This window comes from Notamacropus eugenii, chromosome 6 (assembly GCF_028372415.1).
Source record: "Notamacropus eugenii isolate mMacEug1 chromosome 6, mMacEug1.pri_v2, whole genome shotgun sequence".
NCBI classification, from domain to species: domain Eukaryota; kingdom Metazoa; phylum Chordata; class Mammalia; order Diprotodontia; family Macropodidae; genus Notamacropus; species Notamacropus eugenii.
The window spans coordinates 227497295-227514256 of NC_092877.1; the positions used below are offsets into that span (position 1 = coordinate 227497295).

General features: G+C 40.7%; 1 protein-coding gene across 9 annotated transcripts in view; it reads left to right on the top strand.

Annotated features, from left to right (window-relative positions):
• Positions 1 to 1782: 1782 nt before the first annotated feature.
• The window catches only part of DOCK9 (dedicator of cytokinesis 9), a 352890-nt gene continuing 337710 nt past the window's right edge, over positions 1783 to 16962 (top strand). For 5 of the 9 annotated variants that reach the window (XM_072622059.1, XM_072622061.1, XM_072622057.1 and 2 more), the window contains exon 1: positions 1930 to 2124. In XM_072622059.1, the coding sequence (XP_072478160.1) occupies positions 1996 to 2124 (129 nt within the window). In that variant the 5' untranslated portion in view covers positions 1930 to 1995. Of the gene's footprint in view, positions 2125 to 16962 lie in introns of all 9 variants that reach the window. The other 4 variants (XM_072622063.1, XM_072622065.1, XM_072622066.1 and 1 more) reach the window with 2 other exon arrangements.

Here is a 16962-nt window from a genome sequence, read left to right on the forward strand (position 1 = left end):
GGTGTTCAAACACAAAAATGAAACAGCCACTACCCTCATGGAACTTATATTCAGTTAGGAGAGACAGTATATACATGAATACAAAATATAGAAGTGGAGACTGGACCTGTGATTTTATTAGTGTAGGGAACTCCCAGATGAGAAAACTCCTTCTGCTACTATAGGTCGGTATCTTCTCTGCAAATCATAAGTAGAAAGCTGTCTAGCCCACTAAGTTAAATGACATACTCTGGGTTACAGAGGCAGAAGTGTCAGAAACAGTATTGTAACTCATTTCCTCCCGGCTCCAAGGATGGCTAGCTCTCATGCCACTCTTTAGGGAGACATACAACATACAAAAATCAATACATAAATTTGAGAAAATTTTGGGAGTGGAGCACTAGCATCTGGGAGGATGAGGATAGAAAGATTTCTGTTAATCTCAAGGCCAAAAGTATAACTCACCCTTTTTTTTTAGTTCATCCATTTATTAAATAATTGTTTGTTAAATATCTCCAGTAAAGAATGAAATGGACAGAGCACTAGATTTTGAGTCAATAGCAAAATCTGCTGTGTGACCCTCCACAAATCGCTGAAATTTTGTGGACCTCAGTTTGTCATCTGTAAAATGAGAAGATTGTACTAGATGGCCTTTAAGGTCCCTTCCACCTCTCCCCTTACACTTTGTCATGCTTTACTGTCATGTTGAGGTGACTGTTCTGGAAGGCTTAGTTGGGCTTACAGGAGGGGAAGTTCTGAGAGGTCCTACCAGTCTACATGCATGTCTTTCCTTGGAGGACCAGCCTTATTTTTAGCCAGAGCAACTCTTGAAGACCATCTGCTACATAGAGGAGATGAAGTATTGTTGGAGTTGATAACCATACACGTCAAATTATACATTTTAACCTTCCATTTTTCTCATTATTTAGAGGAAACTGAGATCCAGGGAGGTTCCCAGGATCACACAGACAAGTCATTTCAGAGGTAGGGGCTGAATCCAGGTTTTCCGAATTAGTAGTCTCTTTTCACTGTATTAAAGTAATAATTTTGACCCCAATATGAATAATATCATTTTAGTCTATGAAAAGTTTCAATGTACCCCCATGACAGATACAATCTGTCTTCTGTGTTCGTCCTTCGTTTTCGAAGACCATGACATCAGAGACATGATGACATGACTTGCCCTGGACCACTCTCCCGGTATTGTAAGTCTCTTAGTTGCTTCCCCTCCCTCTGTTCTTGGGGTAGCCTCTCTGTAACGAACTCTCCCAGGATTGTCCTGGACGTTTTGGTCATGTCCTTCAATAAAGGGTGTCATGATTCTCCTTCAAAGGTCGGGGCCAGACTCCTTTTATCTCGGCCGCTCCCCACCCACTCCCCTGGTGCAGGGTGAAGCCTCGTGCCTGGGTATTTTTGCCCTTTCCACCTTTCATCCGAACTGCTCTAACTCTCATCCCTTCTGGGGTTCGCGCACCTCACTCCATTCTTCTGTCTCCTTCTGTCCCCAAGGACCAGGCGGGTCCCCACCTTTCCCAGGCGGGGTACGCAGTGGGGGGGGCCTGAGGGCTTCCCAGTTTCAGGATGGGGCTCAGCTCCGCCTCCTCCACTCCGCGGCCCCGCCTCAGGCCGGACACCCCGCCCAGAGGAGGAGGCCGCCGGCGGTGAGAGCGGGGAGCATGGGGGAGCCGGGACAGCCTCCGGAGCAACAACCAGGAGCGCTGCCCGGAGCGAGTGGGCAAGCCGCCGCCGCCCCCGACGGCCCGGGCGTGAGCGGAGGAGGAGGAGGCAGGACCTGGGCTTGACAGCGGCGGCCGCGGCGGAGCGGCGGCGGGGAGGGGACGAGCCGGGAGCTGCGCAGCCCGCGAGCCCGCCCGCTCTCTCGGGATCGCCGGCGGGAGCCTGGAGCGGGCAGCGGCGGGGAGAAGCTGGGCCGGCGGCGGCTGCACCTGGCGGCGGCCGGATCGCGGCGGGCCGGGACCGCGGGAGGAGGCGGCGGCGGCGGCCCGGAGGCAGAGGATGTCGCAGCCGCCGCCGCTCCCCGCCTCGGCGGAGACTCGGAAGTTCACCCGGGCGCTGAGCAAGCCGGGCACGGCGGCCGAGCTGCGGCAGAGCGTGTCGGAGGTGGTGCGGGGCTCCGTGCTCCTGGTGAGTGCGAGCGCGGGGCCGGCGCAGGTAGAGCGCGGCGGGGGCCGGGGCGCGGGGCGCGGGGCGCATCCCCAGCCTCCAATCCCCTCCTCCCCGCGCCACGCTCCCGTCAGTCGGTCGGGATGAGGCGGAGCCGCCAGTGGAGCCCGCTGGGCGAAGAGGTGGGGGTGGGGGTGGGGGTGGGGGGGAGAGGAGGGCAAGTCCTGGACCCCCGCTGCCTCGAGCCTCGCCCTCTCGGCTTCCGAAGGAGCAGACGAATGCTCCGGGTACCCTCTCCTCGTTCCGCGTCTGTCTTCCTCTTTTAGAGGATATTTGGCACTTGTGGCCTTTTCTCCCCCTTTCCTCCTCCTCTCCCTCCCTTCTTTTCCTCCCATTCCCAGGCCTCCTCTGTGGGGAAGGGGTGTCTGACATCTCTGGGGACCAAGCGACAGTGACCTAGAACCCTTGGATCCTTAGGTGTGCCCCCCACTGTCTCTAAGGGGCCACCTGTGCGCAGAACTGGCTGCAGGGACATGCCCCAAATTGGTGCATCAACCGTGGGGGGAAATGGTCAAGAGTCCTGCGAGAGCAGAGGAACGGGAGCTATCTCTAGGTGTTAGGAGTTGTAAATCAACTTTTCCATGCTCAGCATGGTGGATGCTATATTAGGAAACTGGAGTAAATTATGACACACTTGACTTGTTAAGTGGTAGTGATTCTGCAGGAGCTGTCCTAGAATTTCTTGTTAGGGTTTGGAAAGCAGCACGTTATCCATCTGGAAACTTTTAACCACTCATATGTATTCTAAAAGGCTTTTGGGTTGTCTTGAAAGCAGTTTGTTTGTGGGTGGGTACTTTTTCCTTGTTTGGGAAAGGAAGGTTCTGGGCGCTGAGATAGTATGTGTGGGGTATTTCTAGGACTGGGGATTCTTGTACAGAGTTCTGTGGATAGATTTCAGGGAGGTCCGTGAACTGGGATTGGAAATAAATGACATCTTTATTTTTACTAACATCTTGACTGAAATTTAGCACTTCTTTAATTATTTAAAAAACATTATTCTAAAAAAAAAAAAGGGTCCAAAGGTTTCATAGACTTCTAAAGGCATTCATCTCACTCAGACACAAAAGGTTACGATCCCCTGCTTTAGGAGCAGAGTGCCATATACTCTTAATGTAAGTAAAACAGTTTTTGATACTAAGATGCTCTGTGGAGTTCACAGTCAGAAGTTGAGAGTGTATAAAAGATACATTCATGGAGCATACAGGAAAAACACTAATTTCCATATCTAGTTTGTTCATTTCACATATCAAGATATTTTGTTTTTCTTGTAACGGACAAGGTTACTCACTCATCTGAGGCCAACAAACTGTTACTTTAGAACAGTAAGCCAATTCCTCCCCCTACTATGATCTTTGTTAATAATAATAATGATAATAATAGCTAACATTTATATAATGCTTACTCTGTGCTAGACAGGGCACTAAGCACTTTTACAGTGATATCTATCTCATTTGATCCTTACAGCTTTTTGAGGTAGGTGCTATTAGTATCCCCATTTTACAGATGAGGAAACTGAGGCAAAGAGAAGTTCAGTGACTGGCCCAGGGTCACACAGCTCATAAAGGTCTGAGATTAGATTTGAACTCAGACCTTCCTGATTCTCTCCATTGCAGGAGGGAGGAAGGAATAGAAGAGACTAACCATCTTAACTTCTTAGTGAGAATTATACAGTTGTGTCCAAAGATTCTGCCACTATGGGTTGGTCCGATATTTCAGTCGTTTCTTCTAGATTAACTCTAAGTGGAACCTCAGTAGCTTAGTGATGTTAAACAGGAAAATAAATTAGTTATAAGACTGATAAGTAATTTTGATCATTTGTATTTTTTCCTGAATCTTCTCAGTGATTAGAATATAGTATACATACTACATGGTATACACACACACACACACACACACACACACACACCATATAGTATATATTTGTATATAGATGGGGGAGATGGGACAGAGAGAAGGCACGTTGTCATTTGGAAATTTTTTTAAATTTAGTATTTAGATTAAAAAATAGCATTTGGGTTCGCCCCATAGCTTATCGAATGCTTAAGAAATTATATTATTGCCTGTATTGTTATTCATTTTTTTTCATTCTTAACATCCTTCTTTTAACGACGCTAACCCCATGAGGGTAGCCCATCACATCAAAAGAAGAGCAGCACGATTTGGATTTGGGAGACTTGGGTTCGAATTATCAACATGCAAAAATCATTTATTCTTTTTCTCAGTTTTCCTATCTGCAAAATGGGAATAATACTTGTAGCACATCACAGGCTTGTGTGAGGCAAGGGCTTAGGAAACCTTAAAGTGCTATAGAAACTTGAGTTTTTATTAATCAATGTTATCCCAGCCATTACCTTCAGGAATAGAAGGGAAAACAGCAATTTATAACTCTGCCACCTGTTTAATATGTCATTTTTTTCTTTACTGTCACATTTCTTTCCTCTGAAGAAAACAGATAATCAGCTAGGGTTCAGGTCCATTACTAATACCTGGGCAAATCACTTAATCTTTTTGAAACCTAGTGTCTTTGTCTTTAAAATGGGGATGATAATACCCGCTGTACCTGTTTCACTGGGTTGTTGAAAGTATCAGATGAGATCATGTATGTGAGATGTTTGGACAACCTTCGAGCAGTAGATAAATGCTAGCTCTTGTTATTGTTTTAAATAATTATATGTATTATTGTCTATAATAAAATCATTAGGGTTGACAACAAGGGGTCATTGTTGCCATTTTCTAATTGGCTTATCATCGATGAGCATTAGGCAAATCAGAGACTCAAGTTGTATCTATAAATACTTGGGCTTCGTACCTGAGGATGACCTACTCCAACTCCATTTGTATGTATGTCTCCAGTGTGACTTTATAACCTGTAAATGGCAATCTGTTTTCCTTAGAGGTCATCTTAAAAATAGATATGTATATAACATTATATATCATACAGTGCTATATATATATATATATAATATTATATATGCCTTCTTAAAGTGTGTGTATATAAAATATAGATATATGTATGTATTATGTGCCTGTGTATTATATATTATATGTATATACATGTATATTATATATGTACATATATACATAATATGTGTGTATTTATGTTATCTGTTATGCTACCTATATATCTGTGTTATGTATGCATACTTTAAAATTATGATTTACAAGTCATAAAGTCATTATGTATAGATACATGTATATAATATCTATTGTATAATGCCATATATAATAAATATTATATGATACTGTATATAATATATGTGTATCTATATTTTATATGCATATATTTAAGATGGCATCTGAGGAAAAGAGATCTACCATTTATGGGTCATAAAGTCATTATATATACATGAATTACACACATATGATATACTTGGGATAGTCTTTAGGCATGTGCAGCCAGGACCCCTATTGTCTCAACACTTTAGTCCCCTCTGAATGTGACCAGTTATCTGTTAAAATCCATGTTTTAACAAGTACAAAATGCATGGAGTCTAGAAGGCCCATTGAGAAATAGGAAGGGCTCTTAGATGAAGTGGAAAACATTTCCAAACCGTGCTGTAACTTTGAGCTCAGGAATGTGTGGCTGTGAGATTCATTGGAAAAGGGTCTACAAAGTTATCAGGGATATATTGGGGGTGGGGGAATTGACACCTGAGGGAACTGACCTATGGTAAAAGCTACCTACCTATAAGTATCACTGGGCTCAGTCCTCAAAGCTTGTTTCTGTCACCTTCCCTCCTCTCCCCTCCCCCCATTCCTCTTGCTAAGCACTGTTTCCTTCCAGGAAGTCATCTCTACCATGTGCCAATGCCCAAATCACTCAGTCCACCTAGTAGCTCCAGGCTGTCAGAGTCTTTGACAAACTACAGTGACTTATCAGGGGAAGTCCAGTCAAATAAGGCCCATATATCTCCTAATGTGCTGTATAAGCTTTGTTAATGGTGGCTACAACTAATCAACTTTAAGGACCAAGTCTGTTCTTAATTTTAATGAATTAATGGGCAGCTAGTTAGTGTAATGGATAGAGTCCTGGGCCTGGAGTCAGGAAGAGCTGACTTCTGATGACCCTGGGCAAGTCACTGAACCTTGGTTTGCCTTAATTTCTGCATCCATAAAATGGGATAAATAAAAGCATCTATCTCACAGGCTTGTTGTGAAAGTCAAATGAGGTGATAATTGTAAAGTACTTATGCCTGACACATAGGAAGTACTTTATACATTTTAACTATTAGTATTATTAATTTGGTATCTCCCTTTAGCACCTAGTAGAGTGGTCAGGGGCTAGTTAATGCTTTTAAAAAAAAGATTCTTAACAGACTGACTAAAAAATAGTACAGCTTTACAGAGAAGCTAAAAGAACATATAATCCCCAAACATTTCATTAGTTCTCGTCATATTTAATAAGATCACAGCACTGATGAACATTAACATCCTGTGAAAATGTAGTGCCAGTACTGTAAATTACAGTTTCAATTTTAAATAAAATTCTCATTGGACTCAAAGTTTGTAGGTCTGTGTTAATATGTTAGGCTATAAAATGAGCCTTTGGCATTGACGAGGAAGTTGTGCCAAAGCCTTGGTCAGGAGACCTATATAACATGGAGTTCTCTGAACTGTGTGACTTTGGGTGAGGCTCTCTGTGCTTCAGTTTCCTCTCCTGTAAAATGAAGGTGGTTTCTGAGGTTCCTTCCAGCTCTACAGTTCTGTGGTTCTAAGTAATTTGGCTCAGTGTGTAAAGTTCCAAGCCTGGAGTCAGGAAGTCTCATCAGGAAGACAAATCTGGTCTTAGATGCTTACTAGATGTGTGACTCTGTGCCAGTCACTTAACCTCTTGCATCATCAGATTCTTTATCCGTAAAATGAGGATAATAGTAGTTTTGTGAGGATCAGATGAGATAACATATAAATGTTAGGTATGATGATGGGACACATAGGTGCTGGGCCTAGAGATTCCTCTTTCTGAGTTCAAATCTGACCTCAGACACTTATTAACAGTGTAACATTGGGCAAGTCATTTAACCCAGCTTGCCCTCAGTTTCTTCATCTGAAAAAAAAATGAGCTGGAGAAGGAAATGGCAAACCACTCTAGTAGCTTTGCTAAGAAAACCCCAGTTGGGGTCACAAAGAATCAGGTGTGATGGAGCAATAACAAGTAATTTATAATTCTAATAATAATTGTTGTAGAAATACATACAATGTTGAAAAAAATTGGTTTTTGGGGGGTATTAGCATGAAAAGAATGCTTGTCATTCTCTGTTTCTATTTAGTTTTCCATGATTCAGGATAGAAATACTGAATACTAGCATAAAAGTTTAGAACTGAAACAGTTCTCACTGAGCAGTGTTAACTGAATTTTATTTAATGATTGTTTGGTGATGCTGAAGGAAACTGAAATGATCCCAAATCTTTTATCAGTCTAATACATAGTACGTAATTGATCTAGCCATAAAAGAAATGTAACCTGAGAATCGTAAATACTCTTCCTCTCCAAAAGATCGGTGTAAATGTTATGATGCAGCCGCCCAAAGTCATTTTATCAGTTACCCTGCACCTAGGTATTATAGTACAAGTCATCTGGCTACCCAGTTCCCTTTGAGATCTTATCTGAGTATCTGCAGCCCAAGGTCTTCTTGCTTGTTTTAAAGTCCTTGCTAGCTACTTTGTTCCTTTCCAGTTTCCTCTGAGATCTTGCAAGGCAAAAGAAAAAATCTAGTTTTCGTGGTTGCTTCATTCACTTTATCATGATGGAGGAGCATGAACTGGACATGAGAGAAGTCCCCTCTTGTGCTTTTTCTGTAAGAACATATCTTGGAAGTACAGGAAACCTGAGATTATCTCTGAGTAGCCTGAGACAGGGGAGCATTGATCTTTAAATCCCACAGGTAACAACGATAATTTCAAATCAGATATGGTCCTGAGTAGTGGCATTCACTGGTCTCGGTTTCATCTCTCTCTCTACCCTTTCTCTACTCTCAAAAGTAACCTTCAGAAATGGTAAAAAGGCAGTGAGAGAGAAGGAGGCCTGATTATCTAGTCTGGGTGAGAACTGGCTAACCAAAAGTGGTATTTCCTCTGAATTCTCTTCTACTTAAATTTAGGAGACAATTATAGTTGTGATAGGTTTAGAATTCAAGAAGGTTAGAAAAGGAATTAAGCAATCATTCATTCAAAAAATATTTATCAAGTCTTAACTGTGTATTGCCGTTCACTTTTCATGACCCCATGGACCATATTGTCCTTGGGGTGTTTTTGGTAAGGACACTAGAGTGGTATGCCATTTCCTTGTCTAGGGGATTAAGGCAAAAAACAGAGATTTTGTGACTTGCCGAGGGTCACACATCTATCTAGTGAAAGTCTGAGGCTGAATTTGAACTCATAGTTTCCTGACCTAGTTCTAATGCTCTATCCACTGAGCTTCCTATTTTACTATCTGCTAGGAGAGATTCAAAGTTTGAATCAAAAGAGGATTCCTACCCTCACTGCACTTCTAGTCTAATAAAGAAAATAATTGAATACACATTTGTTGAATGAATGAAAGAAAAGAAGCCTTAATAATTTTCATCTACAAACATGTACCTACTCTATGTAGGACACCACACTAATGCTCTGAAGAAATATAGGGCTGAGGGCAATGATGGTCACATCCCTTGGCTTAGCTGCCCTGGTTACTTGTTTCGGTGTTGTTCCATTGGATACAACCCTGATACAGCTGTCCTTGAGAGGCGTACAAGTCATTTGGGAAGATAGGAAAAATACAGGAAAAGAAAACCTACCCTAGCTTTGGTAAATCGTTTAAGAGCTGAATGAGTGGTTTTGACAACAAATGTGCTACAGGAATTGAGAGCAAAGAGCCTTGTTTAAGGGTTGGCAGGGTTGAGAAGTCCTTCATGGAGAAGGGGGGACTTGAGCTTTGCTATGGAAAGAGGGCATGACTTAAATAGGGGTACATGGTATAGGGAAAACATTGGAACGAATATTCAGGGATAGGCATGTACACACAGTATGCAAAATGTGCATTGACCTAAAAACCATTAGGCAAGACAGTCCTACCCACAAGGAAGTGATATTCTAAGGGGGTATAACGGCTCATAAAGTGGAGCACAAAAAGGGTGTATTGAATGCTTCAGAGATGGCTTGGAGACCTAAATCTCAGTAAGATAAGGTGAAAGCTCACCTGTCAGAGCCAGAGTAGTTTCAGGAATTGAATCTAAGATTCTTGAGAGAAGGAGATGAGGATGAAGCTGGCTTTAGCGGGGAATGGTGTGGAGACGACTAAATACAAAGAAAGACAGAAAAGGGGAATTGTTTATGAACCAATGAATCTCCATTTTATACTGCTTGTTCTTTAAAAATAGATTTTAAATGTAACATGCTACTACCAACACTACCCTGCTTATTTGTTTCCTTTTGAATTTCCTTCTGCTTTTTTGTGTATTTTTATGTTTCCTTTACTCTCTTTTCTTTCTTTTTTTATCACTACTCTTCCGACCCTCCCAAATAATTCTTCCCTCCAAAAGCCTTCTCTTATAACAAAAAAGTATTGTTAAGCAAAACAAATTCACATGTTGACTGCATCTGAAAGTGTGTATCATTTTGTACCTATAGTCTATGGTCCAGTTCAAATAGAAATGAGGCCACCAAACCCTATGTAAGGATCCCTGAGGGCTGCACATTGACTTAGAAAACCACATGTGTTTATATATTTATTTTTATTAATATATCAACGCATTAAAATTAAATAGAAACTAAATTTTTAATGTGATTCAGGTTGCAATTAGAAGTGTTGAGGGCCACCTGCCACCCTGGTCGTGAAGCCCTGGGCTTCAGTGTAATACCTCTAATCTGTAGCTTATCTGAGGCAGCTAGGAGGCTCAGTGGATAGAATGCTAGAGCTGGGGTCAGGAACAGTTGAGTTCAAATCCTGCCTCAGGTACTTAGTAGCTGTGTGATGCTAGACAGGTCACTTAACCTCTGTCTACCTCAGTTTCCTCAGCTGTAAAGTGGGGATAATAATAGCATCTACTCCCAGGGTTGTTTTAAGGATAAAATGAGATAATATTTGTAAAGCACCTAGCACAATCCCTGGCACATAGTAGGTACTTAATAAACATTATTTGTTCCTATTTCCTTCCTCTCTGCCAAAAGGTAGCAAGTATACTTTATCATTAGACTTTTGAAATTATAACCAGTAACTGCACTGATCATAATTCATAAATCTTTCAGTATAGTTTTTCTTTATCATGTTGTAGTCATTGTATAAATTATTCTACTGGCTCTGTTCACTTCACTCTGCATCAGTTCATACAACAATCTGAGATTTTTTGGAATCCATCCTCTTCGTCATTTCTTATAGAACAATAATATTCCATTACATTCAGGTGCCATAGTTGTTCAGTCACTCTCCAGTTGATGGGTACCCACTTTGTTTCTGGCTCTTTGCTACAACAACAAAATGCTGCTATAAATATTTTGTACAAATGGGAACTTTTCCCGTTTCTTTGTTCTCTTTGAGGTACATGCCTAGTAGAGAAATTGCTGAGTCAAATGGCATGGCACCGTTTAGTTCCAAGTTGATTTCTAGAATGGTTGGACCATTTCACAATTCTGCCAACAGTGTATTAATGGGTCTATCCTCCCAAAGTCCGTGCCTTTTGATTTTATACTGTAGTCATTCCCTTCTCCTCCCCCCAATCTTTTGTACCATTACTACCAATACCACATTTAAGCAAAGACAGCTATCAGTGCCAAGTGTGACAGCATATATCAAAATGTATTTCCAGAAATGAGTTGACCAGTTTCGCTTAAGTTAAGGGACCAGGTACAAAGATGAGGAAGATAAGGTTTGGGGAGGTATATGCTAGATATTAAACATGGGGGAATTTTGAATAGATGGTTAACTACTTAACCCAAAATAGCTTTTGAAAAGACCAGAAAAGTCTGTATTGGGAATGAGGGATGAATTGAGGGTTGGCTGCACAGGGAGAAATTCACAACCCTTCAGAGTTCTTCCTTTGGCAATACAGTCATTGTAAATTTTGCATTAGATTTTCATTCGTTAGGATAACATAAAGAATGAAAGTTTCCTTTTCTGGACCTTCAAAGGGAGGATGAAAATTCTCAGAACTGGATTGGATCTTGTACTAGGATGGTCATTTCAGAATGATATACTTTTCTCTCTGCCCAGCTAGTGGTTTACTCTTTATCTTAGGTTTAAACTCTCCTAAGGTTGGGATGGGAGAGAAAGAGTTAATGGAGTTCAGTATCCAATTCTAAAACAAACTAGGAGCTCTTTTATTCTTGTGTTTAAGGGAAGTCTGATACTTCTTGTTGGTGAGAAATGGAAAGAAAGCAGACTCCTTAAATTTCTCAAGGGAAATATCAGTCATTTCTTGATCCCACCCACCTGGACATTAGTTGATTCAATCCTCAGGTTCATGGTGAGGAAATACGTAATATTATGGTATCAGAGATCTAGAGTTGGAAGGGAACTTAAAGGTCCAACTTACTCAACTATTAAAATTAAGGTTTGGCAAATGTAAGTGACTTGATGAAGATGTCATAAGTAGCAAGTGGCCCAGCTGGAATTCCAGCCCTTTTTACACCCCTGCAGACTTTTGGGTAAGGGACTGGATGCCACTTTGTAAAAAAAAAAAAAAATTCTTGGGGAGGTTGAGTAGGTGTCAGGAATTTAAACTTAATACTAGAGGCATTTATTCAGTATCATCAACCTTTTTTTTTTATAACAAATATACAAGGTGATGAAGGAGAAAGAATTAATAATATCTGGATTTTAAGCATGGGGTTGCTGAGTGAAGGGTGGTGAGACTGACAGAAATAGTGAAATTGGAAGAAAAAGCAGGTTTTAACAGAAATTAATCAGTAAATATTTATGAAGGGCTTATTATGTGTCAGGTGCTGGGAGTACAGATGGAACAATCCTTGCCCCCAAGAAGCTTATATTCTTTTGAGGGAGACAGCATGTATGTATGTGTACATGTATATGTTGTAGAGGACAGGTTGGAGTTAACTACCTGAAGCGTGTGTGGGGATGGGGCCTCATTCCATGGAACCTGCACTGAGCTTCTCTGGGCACCTCTGAGAGGTGTCTCAGGATGTGTGCTCAGCACTGAAAGACTTTGGTATCCATTAGAGGAGCTGGGAAAAGGGGAATGTATGAAAAGAGGAGTGGCTATTGAACTAGGAATGGCTGCTTACTTTGGAGAATTTAAAGGGAGGGACTGTCTCTCTCTCTCTCTCTCTCTCTCTCTCTCTCTTTCTTTCTTTCTTTCTCTCTTTCTGTGTATGTATGTCCCTCTGTTTCTCTTTTACCTCAGAGTACCAGGTCTCTCTCTGCTAAATGCATGTGTCCCCAGAAATGAGCCAAGGAGGGTCAGCTCTTGCTCCATAGAATGTTTCCTGGAAGTCTTTCCCTACAGATGCTCCTTGGGGTATACAAATCTGTGTTACAAATGACAAAATAAATAAAAAGTAATTTTGAGAGGGAGAATACTAGAAACTGAGGGGAATCAGGAAAAGCTTCATGTTGGAGATGATGCTTGAGCCTGAGTCTTGAAGGAAACTAGAGATTCTAAGAGGTGAATTTAGTAGGAAGTCCATTCTAGGATTTCAGAGTGCCAGGCCTGAAGTTCTGATTTATCTTCGTGAGATCAAATCTGGCCTCAGATACTTACTAGGTATGTGACCATGGGCAAGTCATTTAACCCTATTTGCCTCAATTACCTCATTTGTAAAATGAAGTGGAGAAGGAAATGGCAAATCATTGCAGTATCTTTTACCAAAAATACCCCAAATGGGGTCACAAAGAGTCAGACATGACAAAAACCAACTGAACAACCATTCCAGGTATGGGTGATAGATAATGTAAAGGTGGGAAGTAGAAGAGTATATATAGTGTGAGAAGAACAGGAGGAAGCCAGTTTGACTGAACTGTAGAGTATAGAAGGGGAATAATATATAACAAAGGCAGAAAGATTCGTGGGGATCAGAGGAAAACAGTTTCCTAAGCAGGATTCAAAATCAGGTCATTCCTAACTTCCAGTTGAACATTCTGCTAAAGTGTATTACCTGCCTCTACAAATAAGAGAACATGGAGAGAGAAGACTGTCAGAACTTTGGACAATATCTATTTCAAGGGAAGAGGAGCCTGTGAAAATAGAAAAGAAATGATCTGAGGAGATACTGGAACAGTGCAGCATCTTGGAAGCTAAGGGAGAGATTATGTAGGAAAAGGGGATGTTCAGTAAAGTGATATGCTTCCGAGAGGTCGAGAGAATGACAACTGAAAAAAAGTCCACCCTGCATTTGGTGATTACTAATCTTTAGTGATTGGAAAGTTTTCAATTACTTCATGGCTCACAAATATTTAAGAAATTACAGTGGCTAAGCCTTTGCTCCAAGGATTGTTTAGAAGAGTCAGTGGAAAAGCTTTTTTTTTTTTATATGAAACTTAGGTTATAGCAGCTGTGAGTATAGGATTGTAGGTTTTGTTATTTTCAAGGGACCTTAGTGGTCATCTAGTCCATTGATGTCAAACTCACATAGAAATAGGTTTCTGCCACGTAGTAACTTACAAAACCCACAAATTAAAATGACCTATGTAGCATTATATTTTTATTGCTTTTGTTCAATGTTTCTCAATTACATGTTAATCTGGTTCTGGCTGATAAGTGGGCTGCTTCTTTGGGCCAAGAGTTTTACACTTTCAGCTAGTCCAATCCTTATTTTACTGACGAAGAAATTGAGACCATGGAATGAATTATCGAGAGTATTACAGCTAAGTAAGTAGCAGTGAGGATTTGAACCCAAATCTAGGGTTCTCTCCATTCCTCCCTGAATGATGTCATTTCCAATCCATCTGTTTACCTCAAGTTACAGATTCAGAGACAAAGGCCTAGAATATTTACTTTCCTACTTTCCTTGGGCATGTTGGAGTTTTCAGGAAGGCAGCCAGTGGTTAAAGGTATTGAGGTTTGGAAAGAGCATTTTCCTTGCTACTTATTGAGTAATTTATTTTTTTCTGAGCTTCAGTTTTCCTATATGTAAAATGAGGGAGTTGCCGCTGTTTGTCCTTTTTTCTTGATGAGGACCATGACATCAGGGAGATGATACCATGGCATGGAAGTGAATTGGATTTGAGGGAGGGAGGGCTGTGCTAAGTCACCCTACTAACTCTGTTGTTGGTGAGTTGTTCATTTGTGTCTGATTGTACTAAATCCCTGGGTTTTCCTGGCAAAGATCCGAAGTGGTTTGCCATTTTCTTCTCCCCTGAGTTTCTATTTTATAGATGGGGAATTGAGGCAAATAAGGGATAAGTGACTTGCCTAGGGTTACAGTTAATGTCTGAGATTTCAACCCAGATCTTCCTGACTCCAAGTCCAGTGCTCTGTCCATTGTGCCATCTAGCTGCCCCCAGTACTAAATCTAGACCCAATCAAAGCTTACTGTCTTTTCTTTAGTTTAATGGCTGTACATCGGTCCTTAGTATTTTACAGCTTTTCCTGTGAACTTATTTCTCTCAAGAAGATATCAAGTCACTTCCCCTTTTTGCGACTCAGTTCTCTCAATTTGCAGATGAAAGGTTTGGTTAAATCTCTGAGGTTTCTTCTAGCTCTAATATTCTTTCTGAAAGACAGGGCATTGTCTGGTGAGAAGAACCCTGGATCTAGGGTCAGAGGACTCCTCACTTACTCACCATGTGAAGCAGTTCATCCTGCTTAGGATCTCAGTTACTTCATGTGTAAAATGAAGTTGCTCAGGTATAGATCACCTCTAAGGTCCTTTCCAACTCAGCAAGTGTACTATGCCTTATTATAATTTTACTTTCTCCAGGAGTCTGGCCCAAAGGTTGGGAACCGTTGGCTTCTGCTCTTGTGATGGGTAAAAGTGGCAGGGGAGGGGATTTAAGTTTGATGTCTTAGAACAGACTTCCTAACAATTAGTGGGATCTAAAAGTAGAATGGGTTACACTGGGAAAATTCTCCCCATGGAGTTTTTAAATGAAAGCTAAATATTAGCCATTTGGGGATATTTTAGAGCCTGGTCAGGCATGAGTTAAACTATATGGTGTTTGAGGTCCTTTCAAGGAGATTTATAATTCTGTGATTTTTGTGACTTTTCCCTAATGATATGAGTTAGAAGTAGGAGATTTGGGCATTCAAGCACTCCAGTAGTAAAGTCCCTATCTTTACTTCTGAATCACTGTAATCAGTTTTTAAAAATTGGTTTATCACTTAATTTGACAAGAGAAAACCAAACATAAATTCCTACTATCTGATTAGAAAACATTTGCAGTGGTATTTTTATTGGCATTTTGTTGTAAGCTCACAGAGTTTTTTTTTTTTTGAGACTTCTTTGAAGTTTGTGCGTATAAGATGGTGCCTGATATAAGGGACTTTGAACATATATGTGAGATAATTCCAGCTATGTGCATAGAATGTTCTGTCCCCATTCTAGTGCAGTGACATAGCTTCCATAGTGTTCAACCTAAATACCAAGACTATCTAAGTTCCCCTCCTACTCAATAAATTCCAGTGCCTCCTTATTTATTACTTCTAGGTTCAAATGCAAATTTTTCTCTTTGATATTTAAAGCTCTCTCAGAGTCTAGCCCCTTCTGTTTCTGGTCTTATTATATGTTACCTGCCTTACTCTTCATCCTGCTGTTTTGTCAGCTAAACACTCAGTACCACTTGGTCTTTTCTTTACCATGAAGCTAAACCCTCCTTTATAGTTTATGTCCCATAATTAGAATGTGAGTTCCTGAGAGCATCATTTGTCTCATTTTTCTTTATGTATCTCCTGTGTCCTTAGCACATAGTAAGCATTTAATAAATGTTTTCCCATCTCTTATTGCACACACCTGTTGCACACATTCTGTGATCTAGGTGTATAATTTAATCGCTGTTCTGAACTCTGAAAGTTACATCTCCCATCTTTGTGTGTTTGTACTAACTGTTTCTCATGTCTGCAGGGGAAGAGCCAGTTGGGGGAACAGTCAGAACACATGATGAAGTTGGCCATCTTATATGGGTGTGGTAGGTGTCCCCCTCCAAAATATTATAATATTAACATCAAAGATCACTGATGATAATCAGCATAATAGATATAATAATAATAATCAAAAAGTTTGAAATACTGTAAGAATTATCAAAATGTGACACAGAGACACGATGTGAGCACATTATTGGAAAAATGGTGCCCATAGACTTGTTGGTGAAAGGTTGCCACAAACCTTCAATTGTATAAAACACAATATCAGTAAAGTACAATAAAATGAGGTATGCTTTTATATATATGTCTACCCTCCCTTTCATTAGAATGTAAATTCATTGATGGATGCTTCATTTTTGTCTTTCTGTCTTCAGCATAGTACCTGGCAATTAAAGGTGCTTAAGAGAGAGGGAGTAACCATTTATATAGGATCTGCTATACACTTTACAAATATCATCTCACTTGATCTTGGCAGTAATCCCAAGAGGCATATGCAATTATTATCCCCACTTTACAGTTTAGGAAACTGAGGCAAAGAGAGGTTGAGATGACTAACACAGCTAGTAGCTGTCTGAGTTTGGATTTGAACTTGAGTCTTCCTAACTCCAGAAACAGCTCTCTATCCACTGAGCCACATAATTGCCTGTTAAATGCTTGTTTGATTCACTGAAACCCCTTAATGGGAAGGAGGATTTTATTTTTGTCTTGTTTCCCTAGCACATAGAATAATGCTTGACACATATAGGCACTTGTAACATTAAATATATGCTCAGAAATTCTCTGAAGTAGT